General features: G+C 40.9%; 1 protein-coding gene across 6 annotated transcripts; it reads left to right on the plus strand.

The window, feature by feature from the left end:
* The first annotated feature begins 412 nt into the window (after positions 1-412).
* Positions 413-21,937, plus strand: aspscr1 (ASPSCR1 tether for SLC2A4, UBX domain containing). Of its 6 annotated transcripts, none has more exons than XM_061769863.1 (17): positions 413-494; positions 1,055-1,110; positions 1,473-1,587; positions 3,217-3,317; positions 6,525-6,582; positions 6,674-6,747; positions 6,847-7,414; positions 7,807-7,866; positions 7,951-8,090; positions 10,272-10,353; positions 10,433-10,499; positions 10,725-10,787; positions 11,615-11,667; positions 13,637-13,688; positions 13,782-13,851; positions 20,514-20,704; positions 21,645-21,937. In XM_061769863.1, the coding sequence occupies exons 1-17, from the start codon at positions 483-485 to the stop codon at positions 21,653-21,655; spliced, it is 1,773 nt and encodes a 590-aa protein (XP_061625847.1). In that variant the 5' UTR covers positions 413-482; the 3' UTR covers positions 21,656-21,937. The 6 variants fall into 6 exon arrangements, with proteins under 6 accessions (XP_061625847.1, XP_061625849.1, XP_061625846.1 ...); XM_061769861.1 differs by lacking the exon at positions 413-494 and adding an exon at positions 521-849; XM_061769866.1 differs by lacking the exon at positions 413-494 and adding an exon at positions 775-849 and having other exon boundaries at positions 1,055-1,118.

Consider the following 21,937-nt stretch of genomic DNA (forward strand, 5'->3'; position numbering starts at 1 on the left):
TTGGGATGGCCGCGGCCCTGTATCCCACTAGAATAGATCCGCCCCTGCACTGAGCAGCAGTGCAATCTCATCTCCACATTCAGAACCAAAACAAGAGCAATCTGTAGAGCTGACAATTTTTACTTCAAGCTTGACAGAAAACAAGGATAATAGCGAATCACGTCCATGTCATTTTCTATTGTGTCTGAATACTATAAACGTGTGATTCGCGTTGACACAACCACGAGTTCTTCGGCGAGGCGTCAACAAGCAGAGCTTCCCCAATTAGTAGTACCAGTTACTAGTACTTAAAATGCACGAGTGGTGCATAAGTAGCCATGTGGCTCCTTTGAACCTGGTACCTGATTGGCCGACTGTCTAACCCCACACCCCCGACACTGAGTACTCTTTACTTCATACCAATAAGAAGACACTGCTCACGGAATAACGTGCACAAGTTTGACTGATGCCGTTGTGCGGGACAACGTCATGCTGATTTCAAAATGATCCCGCAGGTTAGACGAAATTGCTGCATGGGGCCGGAAGTGGCTCGCGGGCCGCGACTTTAATCCAACTGTATTCGACGCTGACGTTATTTGAAGTCCTTCAAGCGGTTGAAGCAGCATATTTTAATAGTTTTCATGTTTTTCTTCGTCGTCAGTTCAGACCAGGCGTTATAAGTGACAATAATAACCATTTATTTCTGGTACAGAAATCTCTGTATTTACATTTTAGTCAATAAAGTTTGTTCAAAGAAACACTGTGACGTCAAAAGACACAATGGCAGCCAGTGGTTCAGCCGTGACGGTCCTAACTCCAAATGGAAGACGACAGACCGTTAAAGTGTCCCCAAACACAACGTTATTACAGGTAATATACGTTTAAACAACAGTTCGCGTTTTCTGTTTGGGGCGTTTTTTTTTCTTTCAGTATTAGTAATAACTATTTTGCTCTTAGTTAGCTTGTTTGGCTAACTGTAGCTAGCCAGTGAGAGATCAGACCGTGTTCCTGGGTATTGTTTTCGTCGCATAACGTAATGTTATGTCTGTTAACATTTTAATTGTCTTTCCTGTAGGTGCTTGAGGAGGTCTGCAAGAAGCACGGATTCAACCCCGACAATCACGGTTTGAAGTAAGTAAGTAAGTGGAAATAAGTTACTTATTGAGGTTTAGAATTGAGCAGTGACTCAAAGTTAATGTTTTAATTTAGGTATACGATCTAGTAGCGCAAAATGTTAAAAAATAAAAAATAAAAAAAAAACACAAAAAAACAGCCTTCATCGATTTGTCACTCAGGGGTTTTGATGATCCACTGTATATTTCTCTGCACATTTATGTGGTCTTCCCGGTTGATGCCGACAAATCTAATATTCCCATTCACAGTTAGGTCACATCACAAGTAGCATTTTGACTTGCCCATAATGTACATTTAGTTAATTGGTGATTATGCTTTTAAAACGCAATTCTATGGACACCACTGACCATTTTTGATAGGTTTCAGAGGACTGTTCTTGACCTGACGCTGCAGTGGAGATTTGCCAACCTGCCCAACAACGCTAAGCTAGAAGTGGTGCCTAGTACAAGGACACAGACCACATCTGATTGTCAGGTAAGTTACAAGACTATGTGGGCACTATGGGCCATATTCCCCCATTTGCACATAAGTCCTTTTTTATCCGCCTGGACTTGTCACATTTCATCCATTGTTTTCCTGAACCTGTGAATGTCCTTGAAATCCATGAAAAAGACACAGTGCATTTTAAATTTGAAAAGGCCTTCGACCAGCGGATGTAGTGTGTAGTCAGCCAGTTGGAACGTGTGGACCGCTCTGGCTACACTTAAGCTTTGAAGGAGAGCATGTTTTTTTTTTTTAAATTAAAAAAAAATTTTTTTTGGTTTTTTATTCTGTATGAAATTAATCCAATAAAATAAATGTAATCAGAATACTGCACATATGCGTTTGGTGGTCTAGAAATGAAAAAAAGGGGACGTGCCTTCCCACTCGATATCAGCAATCCTCAACCTTTTTTGTGCCACAGAGTGGTTTCGGCAGACATATTTTGACAGACCAGCATAGAAACAAACAAACAAACAAAAACCCAACACTGTGGGTTGCGCCACCCACAGTGTGTATCTGGTAGACTTGAGTCGATGGGAGAATCTGTGCAACCAGAAAAGCCTTTTCTTTTTATGCACATGGGAGAATACGGCCTAATGAGAGCTTGTCAGTCCAAAATCGGTCATATTGAATCATCCATCCATCCATTTTCTGAGCCGCTTATCCTCACAAGGGTCGCGGGAGTGCTGGAGCCTTTCCCAGCTATCATCGGGCAGGATGCAGGGTACACCCTGAACTGGTTACCAGCCAATCGGAGGGCACACATAAACAAACAACCATTCGCACTCACATTCACACCTCGGGGCAATTTAGAGACTTCAATTAACCTACCATGCATGTTTTTTTGGGATCTGGGAGGAAACCGGAGAAAACCAACGCAGGCACGGGGAGAACATGCAAACTCCACACAGATGGGGCCGGGGATTGAACCCCGGTCCTCAGAACTGTGAGGCATACGCTCTAACCAGTCGTACACCGTGACGCCATATTGAATCAAAGCAATATATTTAAAAATTTATTTCTTAATTGTTTACAAATAGTAAATGTTATTCGTTTGTTGTTGTTTTATGTTGCTATCATGGGACATAACACCCATGATATTTTACATGTCTGTGTTTCTTTTGAATGGGTCTCGATGGCTAGATTTATGGTTTTGTTGGGAGAGGTGGGCTTTTAATATCCATGTAAATTTCAAGTGACATATCCAATGTGGCTGTGTTTACACCGAGGGCACGGATGAAACAACCCGCATCCGCAGATGCCCAAAGTACATGTAGCACAGTCAGCAGTCACCCATTGGTGTATGAATGTGTGTGTGAGTGGGTGAATGTGAGGGATTTGTAAAGCACTTTGGGCACTGTGAAGGTGTAGGTAAAGCGCTATATAAGTGCAGCCCATTTACCATTCTGTATTTTAATTGAGGTTTCATGTTCCGATTTTTGTGCTTATTTGAAATCTTTTGGCACGGCTTGCTTGTTGAAATAGCATTTTTTTTTCCACTAGCACTATACCAGACGTGTGTGTGTGTGTGTGTGTGTGTGTGAGTGAGACACATACACTATAATATTGTTTTATTTAAATGAAAAACGAAGTAAATATGTGGGTTTACTCATTTCTCAGGTGCGGATTGCGCTGCAGATGGAGGACGGCTCTCGTCTTCAGGGTTCCTTTTCTTGTGGGCAGAGTCTTTGGGAACTGCTGACACATTTTCCGCAGATCAGGTATGTGTTGGGCTGGTTTAATGTGTGCCCTCTGCGTTTGAAAGATGAAGTATGATTTTGTTGTTGTTGGTTTTTTTTAATTTTCAGTCCTAAACTTTACAAAAATCACTCTCCTTGACCTCACTGTGTCCAGTACAGTAGTTCTTAACCTTGTTGGAGGTACTGAAGCCATCAAGTCTTTTGTCGTAGTCCTGTAAATATCTGACCGCCATAGTTTTAGCCTTGCCGCGTGTCTTATGACGTAGTACTGTAAATATCTGACCACTAAAAGTTATAATAGAAAAAAAAAAAAACATGTCAGCGGTGTGGGACAGACAACACGTAATGCCTGGATCAGACTAAGACAATTTTTTTCTTTCACGATTGCACTATGTCAGACTACTGCAATAAAATCTACCACCGATACCACCACATCTCGTCTTTTACGATCACTGGGCTTTATCTTGTCAACTCAAACGCGACCGGATACACTCGTTACTGTGGTGACAACGACAATAATGGATCGCACCGCACGTATTATAAGAACAAAATGGGGAAAAAAACGTGTGGTGGTGGTCACCGATGCTCGGGAGAGGACTTTCATTCAAGGATTGCTTGAGGTATGTTCATGTACTTTTAATACGATACGGCTCGCAAGCAGGCAACAAAACATTATGTAGCCTAGGAAGCTAGTGCTAGCACTAACAGTTGTACGTAAATATGAGGGCGTTCTGTCGAATCATGCTCTAAAGTTTCGGTGTGTGTGTGAATTACAATAAAGTAATTTAATTACAGTAAGTTAGCACCCACTATTTCTGTCATGTTGTAATGTTGGTTTGACCTGACTGATTATAATACATGACCTGACTAGAGAATACTTTTGAATATACTCAGTATACAATGCACAAGTACAGTGGGTACGGATAGTATTCAGACCCCCTTAAATTTTGTCACTCTTTGTTATAGTGCAGCCATTTGCTAAAATAATTTAAGTTAATTTTTCCCCCTCATTAATGTACACACAGCACCCCATATTGACAGAAAAAAACAGAGTTGTTGAGATTTTTGTGGATTTATTAAAAAAAAACTGAAATATCACAAGTATTCAGACCCTTTCGGGTGCTGTCCATTTCTTCTGATCATCCTTGAGATGGTTTTACACCTTCATTGGAGTCCAGCTGTGTTTGATTATACTGATTGGACTTGATTAGGAAAGCCACACACCTGTCTGTATAAGACCTTACAGTTCACAGTGGATGTGAGAACAAATGAGAATCATGAGGTCAAAGGAAATGCCTGAAGAACTCAGAGACAGAATTGTGGCAAGGCACATATCTGGCCAAGGTTAAAAAAAAATTCGGCTGCACCTAAGGTTCCTAAGAGCACAGTGGCCTCCATAATCCTTAAATGGAAGACGTTTGGGGAAACCAGAACCCTTCCTAGAGCTGGCCGTCTGGCCTACCTGAGCAATCGGGGGAGAAAAACCTTGGTGAGAGAGGTAAAGACAAACCCAAAGATCACTGTGGCTGAGCTCCAGAGATGCAGATGGGAGAAAGTTCAAGAAAGTCCAACCATCACTGCAGCCCTCCATCAGTCGGGGCTTTATGGCAGAGTGGGCCAACAGAAGCCTCTCCACAGTGCAAGACTCATGAAAGCCCGCATGGAGTTTGCTAAAAAAACACCTGAAGGACTCCAAGATTGTGAGAAATAAGATTCTCTGGTCTGATGAGACCAAGATGGAACTTTTTGGCCTTAATTCTAAGCGGTAAGTGTGGACAAAACCAGGCACTGCTCATCACCTGTCCAATACAGTCCCAACAGTGAAGCATGGTAGTGGCAGCATCATGCTGTGGGGGTGTTTTTCAGCTGCAGGGACAGGACAACTGGTTGCAATAGAAGGAAAGATGAATGCGGCCAAGTACAGGGATATCCTGGACAAAAACCTTCTCCAGAATGCTCTGAGCCTCAGACTGGGCCGAAGGTTCACCTTCCAACAAGACAATGACCCTAAGCACACAGCTAAAATCACGAAGGAGGGGCTTCAAAACAACTCCGTGACTATTCTTGAATGGCCCAGCCAGAGCCCTGACTTAAACCCAAATGAGCATCTCTGAAGAGACCTGAAAATGGCTATCCACCAACGTTCACCATCCAACCTGACAGAACTGGAGAGGAGGAAAGGCAGAGGATCCCAAAACCTAGGTGTGAAAAACTTGTTGCATCATTCCCAAAAAGACTCATGGCTGTATTAGCTCAAAAGGGTGCTTTGAGTAAATACTGTGCAAAGGGTCTGAATATTTATGGCTGTGTGATATTTCAGTTTTTCTTTTTTAATAAATCTGCAAAAAATTCAACAATTCCGCTTTTTTCTGTCAATATGGGGTGCTATGTGTACATTAATGAGGGGAAAAATGAACTTAAATGATTTTAGCAAATGGCTGCAATATATAACAAAGAGGGGAAAATTTAAGGGGGTCTGAATACTTTCTGTACGGACTGCATATACAGTAAATGAACAAGTCATTTAAATAGACACATTGCTCCATCTTGTGATCAAATTGGTGATCAGTTGTTATTATTTTTTTTTTCATTTTTACATCTACAATCCTCAAAGGATTGTTAGCTAGGATACCGATGCAAGCTTGCCCATTTTTTGAAGTGGTTGAAGTAGGATGGATGCTTTCCCCACCTGTTGGGCAGAAATCACTTCAGCAACCCCTCTCCTACTAGATGCGCCATCTGGTGCCACTGCGACACCTGTCTGAACTCGAGGCGCTTTACTGCGACAGTAAATGCACATATTGCTCCTCGACGCAACATGCGTTCCGTCATCACGCAGTACATAATGTATTGGTTTGTCGACGCTGCGCTACGCCCTGCTAAATGCAGTGTGAAAAGGCTTTTACAGTCAGACACGCACGCACGCATTGCATGTTCCTTCTCCTCCACTGAACCCCTGAGACTGAGTCACCACTTTGTTTGGTTTAATTCAATTTTATTTATATAGCACCAAATCACAACAGAAGTTGTTTCAGTGCACTTTACACACGGAGCAGATCTACCACACTCCTCACTTATTAAATGACTAACTGACCCCCACATGAGCAAGTGCTAGGGGCCTGGGGCAAGGAAATATTCCCTCTTAGGAAGAAACCTCAAGCAAATCCGAGACATATGAAAGTAAGGCATTTCAATTAACCCTGCCTCAATTATTTCCCCTTTCTCCAGCTTGTCAGAGCTGTCTGAGTCTGGGTCCACTCCTGTGTGTGTTTACATGAGAGATGAGGTATGGAATGTACAGTACATTTATATGTAAAGACAGCAGAAGTATTTTGTGTGACATCCAGCTGTTAGAGCATGTGTGTGTTTGTGTGTAGGTGTGTGGCGAAGAGGCCCTCAAAAAGGCCACTCTGAAGTCTTTAGGCCTCACTGGTGGAAGTGCAATTGTTAGGTAAACTGGCCATTGAGGTTTACCTGTGATTCCAGATTCATAACCATCAATCTCAGTAAGTCATTTAATTCTGTTGTGTTTATACTTTGCTCTTGACAGGTTTTTGCTGAAAAGGGAAAAAGCACCAGGAGAAGATTGTATGGACACAACTGAAGTCACTCTTGTGCCAGTTCCCCCTGCTGTCAATGAATACCCCAAAAGCTCAGCTTCTCAGCTTGATCCTATTTCTTCACGTTCTGAAATCTCAGTCTCACACGAGACTGCTAAAAACTCTAACCCTGCTCAGTTAAGAGAAACTGTACCCGTTCTCACTCCTGTTTCTTCCACTAGTACACCTCCTGTTCAACAGGAAGGTGTTCAAAAAATCCAGGATACAGTTCTATCCAAGGCTCTTCCTGTAGTAAGAGAAATGCCAGAAACTTGTGGTGAGGAAGCAGGGCCATCAGGGCTGAACTCCCAATCATCATCATCATCATCATCATCATCTTCTGATCCTGTGGTGCCATTCATTCCTTTTTCTGGAGGGGGACAGCGCCTCGGCGGTCCTGGAGAAAGTGCAGTTGGACGCACACTCTCCTCATCTTTATCGTCTTCATCACTGTCGATGTCTGCCATAGAATCCCCCAAAGCCAAGAAAGCCAAGCCTTCCCACAGTTCTGCCACCAAGGTACATGATGTGTGAAAATTGATCTGTTATTACTTTTCGTTGTTGTATATACAGTGGTACCTTTTACATATGAGTGTCCCAACTTTTGAGTTTTTTGAGTTATGAGCTCTGTGGTTTGGTCTGTAAGCTTAACTAATCTATTGCTTTCAAACCAGCTAAACTATATGCCTGTCGCAAGCTAGGATAAATAGAAATGGTTTAAGTCAGAAACGGCATCCATCCATAAAAACCTACACCAAAAATAGCAACTCCAAAAAGGGAAAAGATATAGATTCTTTTACTGTCCAAAAATCTTGCTAAATCACCTTTTACATACTTAGCTTACACTTTTTTTTATATAATTCATTTTGCCTCGAATAGACATTTTCTAATCAGAAATTATTTTTCTGCAGCATCAACCCACTGCCAAAAAGTCAGATGAGATTATGGATGGAGCTGTAAAATTCTTGGAGGTAAAGACTTCACTTGTAATCTTTAGATGAAACTAGTTGGGAATTTGTCATGTCTTCATCTTGGCTTTCACTCTCTTGCTGCAGCCAGTGGAAAGAGAGCCTCTTATCTACCACCTGGAGCGCATGTCACATGGCTCTAAAGATGACGTGGAGCTGCCAGATGAGTTCTTTGAAGTGACCATGGATGATGTACGCAAGCGTTTTGCCCAGTTAAAGAGTGAGAGGTTAGTGGATGAAAGCGATAATCATGAGACAGAATATCAATCTTACAATCAGTTAGTTGTTATCTGGGTACATTGTTGATACACCAGCCGCAAATACCCTCACAGCAACTGTCAAATTGTAAACTACTTCACTTGATGAGGATTTTGACTTGTCAGTGTCCACATTCAACTTTGTCCTGTCCACTGCAAAATGACCAATTAGAAGACCTTTTATCGTTACATCTGTCAAACACATTTTAGATTGCATCTCCACAGAAATAGTGTGCTGATGACTTCTAATAAAAGAAAAAGAATTGCCAAACAGAATCTGATTGATGCCTGCAGGTCAAAATCAGGTAGCTATAGCATTAATTAGAATACAATTGATGCAGAATACAATGTGAATTAATAATACATTGTTTTGACATTTTCTGAGATTTTTTTCAAACATGTTGACTATCAATAGTTTAAACATTGATAGAAACATGATTCAGAGATTACTAATTTCTATCTACCTTTGTCAATATGATGTTTTAATGCTGTAAACCTAGAGATGAAATAAGATGTTCCCAGTTTAAAATGTTTGACTTTTACTGTTTGACAGCCTTGACGAAAAGTGCATATTTCTATTCAGTTGATTACATTACTTTGTTGTATACTTTATGGACCATATTCTCCCATGTGCATAAGAGGGGAAAAGGTGCAGCTGTGCGCTTTTCTGGCTGCACAGATTCTCCCGTTCCCTTAAATAATTTACGTGCTCTCTAGCCAGATACGCGCTTCGGGTGACGCAACCCTTAAAGCAGGATGTTCCCTGTCAAAGCTGGCTTTCCGCGCATTCTCCGGTGGACTTCAGCAGTTTTCCTTTTACACACTCCAGAGGCTGCAGTAAGTCCGGCGCCCCTTAAAGGTTAAACATCATTTTGAGCAGGAGACACTTATAAAAGATTTACTGGCTAAGTACAGCTTAAATATAATTTAAACAAACATGGTGGCGGCCGCCGGCATTTAAAGACAAACCTTTGGAGTTTTTTTTTAAAGTGTAGGGTTCCCACTATTACGACAACTATACACATCGTAATGGTGCAATGGTAACTTTTATATTTAATAATTTGTTTTATTTTCTTCTATGCCGTCCGTCAAAATGTCTACTCAATAAAGTGACTTCCTCGGTCTGTGGTGCAAAGAAGGTTTGGCACCGCTGATCCAGCCCTTTTTAGTCAACGGATCTCCAACATTCATTCAGCATTAAGCACAGTTGTCTTGTAGTATTATTGCATTTATTTCCTACTGAATAAAAAAAACATGCTCTCCAAAGTGTTACCGTGTTAGCACTGTGTGTTCATCTCTACTGCCTGACGATACAACCACTATGTAAGGTATTTTCATGTGTAAAGGGTGGTGTATTTTTGTAATGGATTTCGATGACATTCAAAAGTCTCAGGAAAACTCTGTGCTCAATGATTTACAGCCAGCCTCAGAATTCAATTAATCACGTCTCTTTTGTGTTTGTGCACTTATTCGTTGCTTACATGTAGTTGGTGTGTCAGAGGTCTGGACAGAATACACACAGATGAAGTGTGCAAACCTTGGCATGTAAACAAAGACTTGCACGTGAACAGGAGAATATAGCACTATGTACACAAAAAGTATATGTATAATATCGTATGATTATTATAATACAGTAGTAGTGTGTAATATAGTGTTACATTACATTTATCCTGTACTGGTAATCGGTTCCAGTAACACTTCATTGTTGTTTGTTGTACTTTTTTAATTGCAAATTAAAATAATGAGAGAAACTGCAGATGTTTTTATGAATGTGGCCAACAACATTGTGTGGGCTTTCAAAAGCTGTTCTCATTCATAAGACACTGCAAAAGCTTCAAAATGTACCTTTGGGTTACCAAGCATGCTTTATGTAGACTTTTATTTTCCAGCCAACAACCAAACATGAGGCCTCATACATCCTTTTTTCTTTGTCTGGCACCCTAATTATTTACTACTACAATGGAAACGAATGCAGGTACCAAAGGTGATGTTAAGCAGACCACAGAAATTCATCTCGACCACTAACACGCACGTTCATGCGTTACCTTTCTGTGCGCTCTGCTCTCTCTGTCCAAAGTTGGAATCAACCCTCTGTTTTTTTTTTTACGCCACTCATAACTTCATTGCTCTTTATCCCTTTTTTTCCTTCAGGAAATTGTTGGAGGAGACACCACTGATGACTAAAACTCTACGAGAAACACAGATTAAGGAGAAGATGGACAGATACCCCAAAGTGTGTACACACGCTACATGTACATTCCTGTTTTGAGACTCATACGATTGTAATATGCCCGCTTGTGCTGTTTCTCCAGGTTGTGCTGAGGATTCAGTTTCCAGATCGACACGTTCTACAGGGTTTCTTCAGGCCCCTCGAGACAGGTTTGTGTGCGCCCGTGCGCTTGAAGTCGTTCACGTCGGCTGGTAAGCTGCAGGTATGGCTGCAATGTTAAAGCTATTTGTGACTTCCTTGCCACGGTAATGACTGAAGCCACACCAGAGATGTTAAGAACGAGACAGGGCTATAACTGTGAACCAATTCTTCCCAACAGCAACAACAAATCAGAGAAGCATATTCTGATTTTTATTTTTTTATTTTTTTTCTAGTTGGGGCTTTAACAAATTTTGTAAGGAGCCACTTGGAGGATCCAAACCTCAGTTTCTACCTCTGTAAGTGCCATGAAGTTAGATGCTTCCCCCACACCCACCATATCCTTTTTGTGAATTTATTTTGAATCCACCATCTCTACCAGTTAGTTTATCATTAGAGCATGTTGGATATAATGGTCTACTTTAGTAGACTGACTTCGTTAATGATCAAATGTGTTTGGTTAATCCAGTCAATCCAAAAGTATCTAACAGTGTTCGCTCACTAAGTACGTAAGTGCCGATTTACCTGACAATCAGGTGATAACTAAGGAAACTGTACATCCTAACCAAAGCACTGAAAGTATCAGTGAAAACATGTTCCCAAATGCTTTTGTATGATAGTATTACAAAAACGATTGATAGCGCAATTGTCAGTATTGTACTGTTGTCAGTGGACGCGCATATGTTTGGGTTACCTTCTTAACTTGTTCGCTTGTCTAAAATTATAACCGATACAACAAACACGGAAGCAGCTGTCATTTTGATTTGCACTCAGATCACAATCATTCACACACTGTGACGTCTGGCTCACCAAATAATATTAATTATGTTTCCTCCCACATCCCAAAAACATGCATTAATTGGAAACTCTAAATTGCCTGTAGGTGTGACTGTGAGTGCGAATGTTTGTTTGTTTGTATGTGCCCTGTGATTGGCTGGCAACCAGTTCAGGGTGTACCCCGCCTCCTGCCCGATGATAGCTGGGATAGGCTCCAGCACGCCCGCGACCCTAGTGAGGAGAAGCGGTTCATAAAATGGATGGATGGATTAAAATAAGTATAAACGTGTAAAGAACACTACATTTTAGCTATGTCCAACAACTTCATTTGCTTTCAATTTCTTTTCAGTTTTCACTCCCCCGAAAAAAATTCTGGATGATCCTGCTGTCACACTTTTCCAGGTAAGAGCCATCACATGGTTGATAGTTCTGCAAGCGCAACAATTTTAATACAAGGATTAGATTTAAACAAAGAGAACTGGACAGTCACTATCAATACACACATGCTGGCTGACTCTTCAAAGACCTCTTGCTCCTACTTGTACTCACGTTTCCCCTCACCCCTGTCCTTGACCCCAGCAGGATTTGGATTTTACCCTGAGTGGCACATGCGGTTATTACAGGCCTCACTTTGATCTATGCAACCGTGCACATACATAAACACATGCACACACGGAGAGCAATACGCAGAGCCATTCTCATACTGAAGTGAAGGAAAGTACTGATTGAAATCTATGAAGTGTAATTAGGCCAAACGTGACGCACGCACACACACACATTCTCTCTCTTAAGTATGTTGGCGTGTCTTGCCTTTAACTCATTCACTGCCAGCCTTCCCAGTTAACATGGAGGGAAAATTGATCAGAGCTATTGCACAAACATTGGGCATAGCCAATACAACACTTTTTAATGTCCTGACAAAGAAAGAAACTACTGGTGTACTGTGCAACAGACATCGAACAGGTCGGCCAAGGGTATCAACAGCAGTTGATGACGGAAACATTGTGAGAACTGTGAAGAAACTGTGAAGAAACACCCAAAGACAACAGTCAGTGACATCACTGTCATCCTCCACAGGGCAGGGGTGAAGGTATCACAATACACTGTTCGAAGAAGACTTCGAGAGAAGAAATATGGAGCCCATACCACAAGATGCAAAAAGAATCCCAAGCCCAGATTGGATTTTGCAAAGAAGCCACAGAAGTTTAGGAACAAAGTTTTATGGACTGATGAGACCAAGATTAACTTCTACCAAAGTGATGGATCTCAATCAATCTCATCTGTGAAGTGTGGTGGAGGTAATGTCATGGCTTGGGCTTGCATGGCTGCTTCTGGAATGGCTGCTTCTGGAATGGGCTCACTAGTCTTTACTGATAATGGAACTCATGATGGTAGCAGCAGAAAGAATTCTGTAGTCTACAAACTCATTTTGTCTGGCAATTTATAGAAAAATGCATCCAAACTAATCGAGAGAAGCTTCATCATGCAACAAGACAATGACCCAAAGCACACTGCCAACACAACAAAGGACTTCATCAAGGGGAAAAAGTGGATGGTCTGGCCAAGTCAATCACTGCACCTTAACCCATTAGACCATTCATTTTGCTTCTTGAAGAGGAGACTGAAGGGAGAAACAAACAAGAACTGAAAAAGCCTCCAGTAAAGTCCTGGAAAAGCATTTCAAATGAATAATGCAACAGTCTAGTGAAGTCAATTGGTTGCAGGCTTATTGCCAGTAAGGGTTATGTCACCAAATATTAAATGTTATTCACTTTAAGTTAATTTAATAATGTCTGTCCCAGTACTTCAAACAAAAGGTGCTCTGTACTGCGTTGTTCAACACATCTAGATGTTAATACTATGAAATAAAAGCTGGAATTCTGAACTTTTTCTTATATTCATCTTTTGATCTGAAACCCAAATGTCTTCAGTGTACAACAAAAACAAAGGAATTGACCTTGCCGTTCCAATACTTTAGGAGGCGACTGTAAATTTAGCAGGTAGTTGTTTTATTGTACGTGTTTGAGATTACTGTCTGAAAAAAGGTACAGTAACCTCTGGAACAGGGGTTATTCACTTGTGTCAAATGTGACGTGTGCCTGTTTCTACTGTTTAGTTGTATGGTGGATAATACCAGCCTGTCTCTGGACCATTATAACAATTACAACCATAAAGCATCACGAGACACGTGTCGTGCCGACCAATATGACTGAGGCTCATTTTGTGGTCTGCTTCAAAGCACAACACTTAAAAGTGTGAGATTCCCAAGAAAATAAACAATCGAGTACATTTTTGTGTGCATTTTTTTGCTATAATTAACCCACGTGCCAACCATTCTGTAATGTTACCTGTCTTAATGACTTGTCACCAGGCCAACCTGTTTCCTGGTGCTCTGGTGTACCTCGGCTCAGACGTGAAGACAGGTTTCTATTGGTTTCATTTTCTTTTATGACCATTTAAAGTAGAATCCAGTGTTGAATGTTATCTTTAACTTGTCTATTTGTGTGTGTCAACAGAATTCTACTTAAAGAGGGAACTTCTCAAGTCTTCTGTCTCGGCTTTGCAAGCAAATGAATCCATTGCAAGGTACGTAGATACATGTGTGCGGTCTATTCACTGGAACCACTAAATTGGAAAGTTTGTCTTTTTGAGACAGCGTCATTCATGACATCACAGGAGTTGTCAGCATAACGCACAACACCTGAGTATCACAGAAGAGCTCAGTTCAGCAAGAGGAAAAAAATTAACTGCATCTACACAATTGGTCAAAGTTATTTGGTACCCTTCTGTTAATGCAAAAGAAACAAGTCACTGAAATACTATAACTGACAAAAGTACTTTTATTAAACAATGAAAATCAGACATTGCTTTTGAACTGTGGTTCATGAGAATAATTTTTAAAAACAAACAAATGAAACCGGCCTGAACAAAAATGATGGTACGTGTAATATTTTGTTGAAGAACCTTTTGAGGCAATCGCTGCAGTCAAACGATTTTTGTAACGTTCAATGAGACTTCTGCACCTCTCAGCATGTGTTTTAGCCTACTCTTCATGAGCAAACTGCTCCAGTTGTGTCAGGTTTGAGGGATGCCTTCTCCAGATGGCATGTTTTTCTCCTTCCTCAGATGTTCAATATTATTTAGATCAGGATCCAATGTTTTGCTCTTTGCCAGTCTTGGGTGTTTTTAGCTGTATATTTTGGGTCATTATCCCGCTGACGAGGGTTTTCTCCGGGTTCTCTGGTTTCCTCCTACATTCCAAAAACCTGCATAGTAGGTTCATTGAAGACTAAATTGGACGTAGGTGTGAATGTGAGTGTGAATAGTTTGTTTATATGTGCCTTTTTCGATTGGCTGGCTACCACTTCATAGTGTACCCTGCCTCTCGCCCAAAGCCAGCTGTGATAGGCTCCAGCACACCCGCAATCCTAGTGAGGTTAAGGGGTACAGAGAATCGATGGATATCCTGTTGTAAGACCCATGACCTGCAACTAAGACCAAGTTTTCTGACACAAGACAGCACATTTCTCTCCAGAAGGCCTTGATAGTCTTGAGATTTCATTGTATTTTCAAGAGTGGTGTCCTCCTTGGTAGTCCACTTTGGTTCAAACAACAATGAATGGTGCGATTTGACACCGATGTACCTTGACCTTGGAGTTTATCTTTAATTTCTTTGCAGGGTGTTCTGTGCTCCTTGGTTAACATTCGTACAACGCGTCTCTTCAATTTGTCATCAATTTCCCTCTTGAGGTCACATCCAGGAAGGTTAGCTACAGTCCCGTCAACCTTTTAAACTTTATCGGGGTTTTTTTTCACAATATTAAAATTTTTTAAATTCCTGATTTCGTGGGTTTTATGAGCTGGAAGCCCAAATTATGTAAAAATAAACACAAAGATACTTGAAATTGTTTACATTGGGGCCATTGTAATCTATGAAAGTTTTAACTTTTTGCAATGTATGAAATATGTATGGTGTGACTAAAGAAAATGTAAAGAGTATGTCTGAGTATGAGGCTAGACTCCGGCTCGACTGGCCGAAAGACCCCAGAGAAAACGGGGGCAGCCAAGGTTCACCATTTTTATGAAAGGTGACCCCTTTTTCTTACTCACCATTTGGTTATTACGTTTAGCAGAGATATTTTCTCGTGCTATATACTCTATGACAAGATTTTGACATTGGTTGTTGTTGGTGTCTCGTTTATCTTTCCAGTTTAACAATAATGTTTTTTTAACGATTGCTAAAATTACAAGTGTCAGTTGAGAATGTTTATTTGGGTGGTCTGTACCTTTTAGATCACCCAATACACAAAGATTGGGAGAAATAGGCATTTTACAGTTCAAAGCTGAGGAGAGTTTCTGTGTAACTAGTGACCAGAAGCGCTGTACAGGTGTACAATGCCAAAGAGCATGAAAGTAGGTGTCTGGAGTGTTTGATTTTGAATACCCCATTTTATGCATACTATATTGCGATTACAGTTTTTTTGTCATTGAGAATGTATTTCTGCTGATTTGTGCCGAGTATTTATTGTCAGTAGACCCTGAGAGATCTTTTTCCCATTTTATAATGGGTAAGTGTATTGTATTAGTAGTTGAGATTTATTTGTATACTTTTGAAAGGAGTATTTTTGTTTTGTGGGAGTAGCTACACTATTTTCTTAACAAAAACAGGGGGTTGTAGAGTATTCACGTGTTGGGACTCTTAAGGATTTCTGTTCTTACTTTATAATAATGAAGGAAGTGACTTATAATAATGAAGGAAATTACCACCTCTAATTTGATATTCTTGGAATAAGATTTAACATGACATGAATGCATTGATTTTAAATAAGTGATGTAGGCAGTCAATTCCACTTTGTTCCCATGTGCTGAAGTGAAGGGGTAATTGGTTCGTCTCAAAATCGGGATTATGCTAGATTGGGGGGGACATGATATGGTGCTGATTGAGATTGTGTGATGTCTAGATTTCTGCCCCAAGATGATAAAGTGGCTGCAATAATCGGATTCTTAAAAAATATATATATATTTTTCTAAGTTTTAGACTAATGCTGCTAAATGGGAGGTCTGAAAGTTTGGTGCTATTGCAGTTTTTCTGTTCTAGATGAAGCCACGATTGTTGTTCAACATTGGATGTAACCACTTAATGAGGTACTGTATTTGGCTAGCGAAGTAATGTTTGAAGTTGGGTGCGTCAAATCACCCTTCTGGTTTACTTTTCTGAACAGTGATTAGGCTAATTCTATTTTTTAAATATATTATTATATATAATTGTAATATATGCACGTAACCTCCATTAAGTTTTCAACCATAGTTTAGCTAAAAATGAGGTTTTTATGACGCATATTGAGTCAAAATGTAAGAATTTTGACCCCACTGGGTGAGATCTTGCGTGGCGCCCCAGATCGAGGGAGATTATCAGTGATCTTGTTTGTCTTCCATTTTCTAATAATTGTTCCCACAGTTGATTTCTTCACACCAAGCTCTTTACCTATTGCAGATTCAGTCTTCCAAGCCTGGTGCAGGTCTACAATTTTGTTTCTGGTGTCCTTTGACAGTTCTTTGGTCTTGGCCATACTGGAGTTTGGAGTGTGACTGTTTGAGGTTGTGGACAGGGCCAATTATGTATTACTCGTGCACTCACTGTAGTTGTCTCGCCATGCTGCACTATTGCATATACTGGCCACTCATGCCAGAGTAGCATCTGCTCCATTTGCACACTGATTGAGGAGTATCTGTAACATTTGCACAACCAACATTGTCCCAGATTATCGCACTACTCGTCACTTTAAACCGCATACACTCCTTGAAGTCTCAGCGCCCCTTGCACAATGGTCATTGCACCGGACTATTGCAATATTAGTCATTCGAACTGCTCTAAGTGCTAGTGGACTCTGCATCTTTTTGCACAATTGTTTTTTGTCTATGTCTTTGTCTCCAAATTGTTCTGTAAATTGACTGTCTGTTGTACTAGAGCGGCTCCAACTACCGGAGACAAATTCCTCGTGTGTTTTGGACATACTTGGAAAATAAAGATGATTCTGATTCTGATTTTGATTCTGATGAGTTCAAACAGGTGCCATTAATTCAGGTAACGAGTGGCGGAAAGAAGAGCCCTTTAAAGAAGTAGTTACAGGTCTGTGAGAGCTAGAAATCTTGCTTGTTTGTAGGTGACCAAATACTTATTTTCCACCATAATTTGCTAATAAATTCTTTAAAAATCAGACAGTGGGACAAGATAAAGCCCCGTGATCGTAAAGACGGGATGCGATGGTATCGGAATACAAAATTTTATTGCAGTAGTCTGGCATAGTGCAATTGTGAAAAACCAAATTTGTCTTGTAGTTTGATGCAGGCATGACGTCTTGTCTGTCCCACACCGCCGACATGTTTTAAAAAAAAAAAAAAAACTTTATTGGTTGTAAGATATTTACAGTACTACATCAAAAGACATGTGACAAGGCTAAAAATAAACTAGCTTTTGGATTCAAATATACTGTACACGATGGCACCGCGGAGTAAATGTCTTTTGCGGAGCATTGATCGGATCTGCGAATTATGACAAAGCCGATCAGCCGATCAGATTGGTGTAAAGTGTAGTTTTATGTCACTTTGTGATTCTTTGTTTAGGTTGGCACATGGGTAAAAGTTCATTGAGCTCTTTTTGGCTGTGGGGGCTATGCTAGTGATTTCTACCATATAACGTTATAATGGGTTTATCTGACGGTTAACATTAGCTAACTTTGATAAACCTGTTAGCTAACGCTAATCTGTGCTTCCAACAACATCGCAGCTCTGTGTAGCTTTTGGCTTTGAGGGATAATGGTTTTGTGCAGTCCAGACGCGGCTCGCAAAATAAGAAAATAGCAGCTCTTTGCCTAAATCGCTATCAAGTCATGGGTGGAGAAAGTATACCGGCAGTATTATTTAAATTAGTTAAGAGTGTGAATAACAGTTGTCAAAATCTGAACATTTTTAGATTTTCTGACATAGGCAGGTCAAATTTACTTGGTTGCGTAATTTCAGGCACACAAATATTTATATACTAGCAATTAAAAAGTGATTTTTCTACATCAGCAGACAAAACAGACTCCAGCCTCTTGGTAAAATCTGCCTTTGTTATGAAATTTGAATGTTAAAATGTAACCTTTCCATTGGGGAAAATGTTTCAAAATCCAAACAAATCATCCATTTTCTGAGCAGCTTCACCTCAGTAGGGTCGTGGGCGAGCTGGAGCCTATCCCAGCTATCATCGGGCAGGAGGCGGGGTACACCCTGAACTGGTTGCCAGCCAATCGCAGGGCACATACAAACAAATAACCATTCACACTCACATTCACACCTACGGGCAATTTAGAGTTGTCAATTAACCTACCACGCATGTCTTTGGGATGTGGGAGGAAACCGGAGTGTCCAGAGAAAACCCACGCAGGCACGGGGAGAACATGCAAACTCCACACAGGCGGGGCCGGGGATTGAACCCCAGTCCTCAGAACTGTGACGCTCTAACCAGTCGGTCACTGTGCCGCCCAAACAAATCAGCGCTCAAATATCATCCCAGAATGGGTTGTTTTTTACCTGAGAAGTTCCACAGTACGTGTTTTACATGTGTTGCATGTGAAAGTGTTTATATGCTTGCATATCATGGCAGGCAGCCTGTTTTCCTGTCACAAACATGTCATCAGTGGAATCTGTTATCCCCATGTATCCTCAGTTCTTCTGCTCACACAGACACAAAAGGATTTTGCGGCCCTTTTAAAGAGAGTTCATTTCCTGACACAGACTCCCACTTGTTCTCTCACTTCCTTGACAAGTTCATCACTTGTTGCACACCCAATCGGTCAGCGATTGGAATGCATGCCAGACTGATTTAGATTCGTTTGCGCTAAACTTATTTTCCAACTTGGCTGCATAGATCCTCTTTGCAATGTTAATTTCTTTAGTCAGCTGGTTTCTAGCTCTATTATACAGGGCCCTGTCCCCGCTCTGATATGCGTCTTCCTTAGCTTGGCGAAGCTGCTTAAGTTTAGCAGTGAACCACGGCTTGTTGTTGTTGAATGTGCGAAAGGATTTTGTTGGTACACAAACCTCTTCACAGAAACTGATTTAGGATGTGACAGTGTCCGTATATTCATCCAGGCTGCCAGCTGAATTTTCAAAGACACTCCAGTCTGTGCAGTCTAAACAGCTTTGAAGTTCCATCTTTGCTTCATTGGTCCACTTTTTCACTGTTTTCACTGTAAGCTTCGCGCATTTAAGTTCTTGCCTGTACGTCGGTATTAAGTGAATTAAGCAGTGATCAGACGAGCCCAGGGCTGCACGAGGTATAGCACGGTATGCGTTTTTTACCGTAGTGTAGCAGTGGTCTAAAGTATTATTTTCCCTGGTAGGACAGTCGATGTGCTGCTTGTATTTAGGGAGTTCGTGGTTGAGTTTAGCTTTGTTAAAGTTCCCGAGAATAATGAGGGGTGAGTCCGGGTGGTTTTTTTTCCAATTTCGTTGGGCTAATAGAATCAAGGCAGACTGAGTCTGTGTGTTTCTTGCGCATGGACACACACACAGTCTCTTTCACAGACCCTTATACACGCACTCAATCACAACCCCCCCCCCCCCCCCCCACCCCACCCAGAAAAGTTACATTGTGTAATATAAAGTAAAGCTATTACTGTTCCATTTGGCAAGCTATTTGTACCTTTGGATTCTTTTGTCACTTTTTTACATTTAAAATGTCAGAGAATTAATAAAAGCGATGTTTTTCACCCGATCTCGATCAGCTGAAAATGACGTGATCAACCCCAATTTCCGAACACGTGATAGGATTGAGACATCCCTAAATGACACACACAACGCCAGCTTGTACAACTGTATAACTGTAAATTCAATGTCCCCTCAAAATAATTCAATACACAACACAATTTGGTCTCAATTTGGACATTTTGGGGTGTACTCTCTTTTGATGCCAGTGGTTTAGACACTAATGGCTGGGTGGGACAGTAAATCTACACTGTTATACAAGCTGTACAATGACTACATTGTGGTACAATGTCATTCTTCAGTGTCCCAGAAAAGATAAACTATTTACAAATAGGTGAGGGATGTACAGGACACCTACTATGTCGTCTATTTCCCTCCTAGCAGCAATTTACCCTAGAAAACAAAAGTACATTAGGATTTTCCTTGTCAACCTTTTTTTTTTTTTTTCCTCTCTCACCCCTTACTTGTCCCTCATCTCCAACCCACCTCCGGCATCCCAGCTGCATACTCCAGTCAACAAAACATTCTCCCAGTTCCTCAGTCACTGAAGAACCGCTTCCTCCTCCGGAGCCAACTGCTGACACCTGTGCATCCACACAGGACAATCAAAACCAACCGTCAACAAACACCCAGGCTGCTAAGCCCAGCAGATCTGACGTAGGCAAGGTGCCCAAGTGGCTCAAGCTTCCAGGTAAGGATGGAGCTCTACAGAGGAAACACACACACATACACGCACACACACACATTGCTTTGAATTTTGTCATTTGATCCCAGACACTATGCTGACTAGATGTTCTGCATGCTTTGATAGCTTGAACTTAAAAGCTCCCAAAAATGTGATTAGCCACAGTTAATTCTTGACTTAACAAGAGGGACTATTACTTTTTCTCACAGGGCCAGGTAGCTTTGAATATTTTGCCTTAATAAATAAAATCATTTAAAAACGGCATTTTATGGGTTATCTTTGTCTATTTCAGTGGGGAAACTGAAAAAAATTTACATGAGAAGGGAGCAAATACTTTTTCATGTTACTATATATTAGTAAGCAACTATTCATGATAAGGTTAATAATTTTTTACAATTTTTCCAAAGCGCATTTGTGAGGTTACACACTGATGTTGGACGAGAAGGCCTGGCTCTCAGTCTCCACTCTAATTCATCCAAAAGTGTTCTATAGGGATGAGGTCAGGATTGTGCAGGCCAGTCAAGTTCATCCACATCAAACGCTCTCATCTGTGTCTTTATGAACCTTTATTTGTGCACTCATGCAGTTATGTTGGAACAAGAAGGGGCCATCTCCAAACGTTTCCCAGAAAGTTGGAGATGTCCAAAATATTAGCCCCTGAGCTCCAGTGAAAGGAACTCTGAATGCTTCAGCATACCAAGAGATTTTGGACATTCAAACAGTTTGGGGATTACCCCTTCCTGTTCCAACATGTCTGTGCACCAGTGCACAAAGCAAGGTCCATAAAGACATGGAGGAAAGAATTTGGTGAAGGATGAACTTGACTGGCCTGCACAGAGACCTGCCCTCAAGCCTTTCCAGAAGAGTTGAAGCTGTTGGGATTTCTCAATTTGTTTTGTATAAAACAAATTATTGTTGTCATTTTGATTATCTATGTTCCGTACAGGTAAGAAATAAGACTGACGGTGAGAAGTGCAACCAAGCCAGATGTCTGACACTCACTGCCTTGCACTTCGACCTCAGCTTTGTGACTGCTGCGCACTTAAATTCACCTTGAAAGATGCCTCTCACTTTGAACTGTGTGAGGTAATGAATGGCGGAGTGAAGAATTAATATTTGAAGAGAAGACAGATGTAATTTCAGTCTGGTTGATCTGTGTGAAGAAAGACTTCTGGATGTCTTTTATTCAACACAGCTTAAGAATAGTTCAATAATTAAAAAAATGCTGTTTGAACAATA

This window comes from Phyllopteryx taeniolatus, chromosome 4 (assembly GCF_024500385.1).
Source record: "Phyllopteryx taeniolatus isolate TA_2022b chromosome 4, UOR_Ptae_1.2, whole genome shotgun sequence".
Lineage (NCBI taxonomy): Eukaryota > Metazoa > Chordata > Actinopteri > Syngnathiformes > Syngnathidae > Phyllopteryx > Phyllopteryx taeniolatus.

Coding starts and splice junctions, on each gene's coding strand:
- aspscr1 (XM_061769861.1), top strand. CDS start 760: ATGGCAGCCAGTGGTTCAGCCGTGACGGTCCTAACTCCAAATGGAAGA. Junction 10,788..11,614: donor AAACCTCAGTTTCTACCTCT/GTAAGTGCCATG, acceptor ATTTCTTTTCAG/TTTTCACTCCCCCGAAAAAA. Junction 13,852..20,513: donor GCAAATGAATCCATTGCAAG/GTACGTAGATAC, acceptor CCGGCATCCCAG/CTGCATACTCCAGTCAACAA.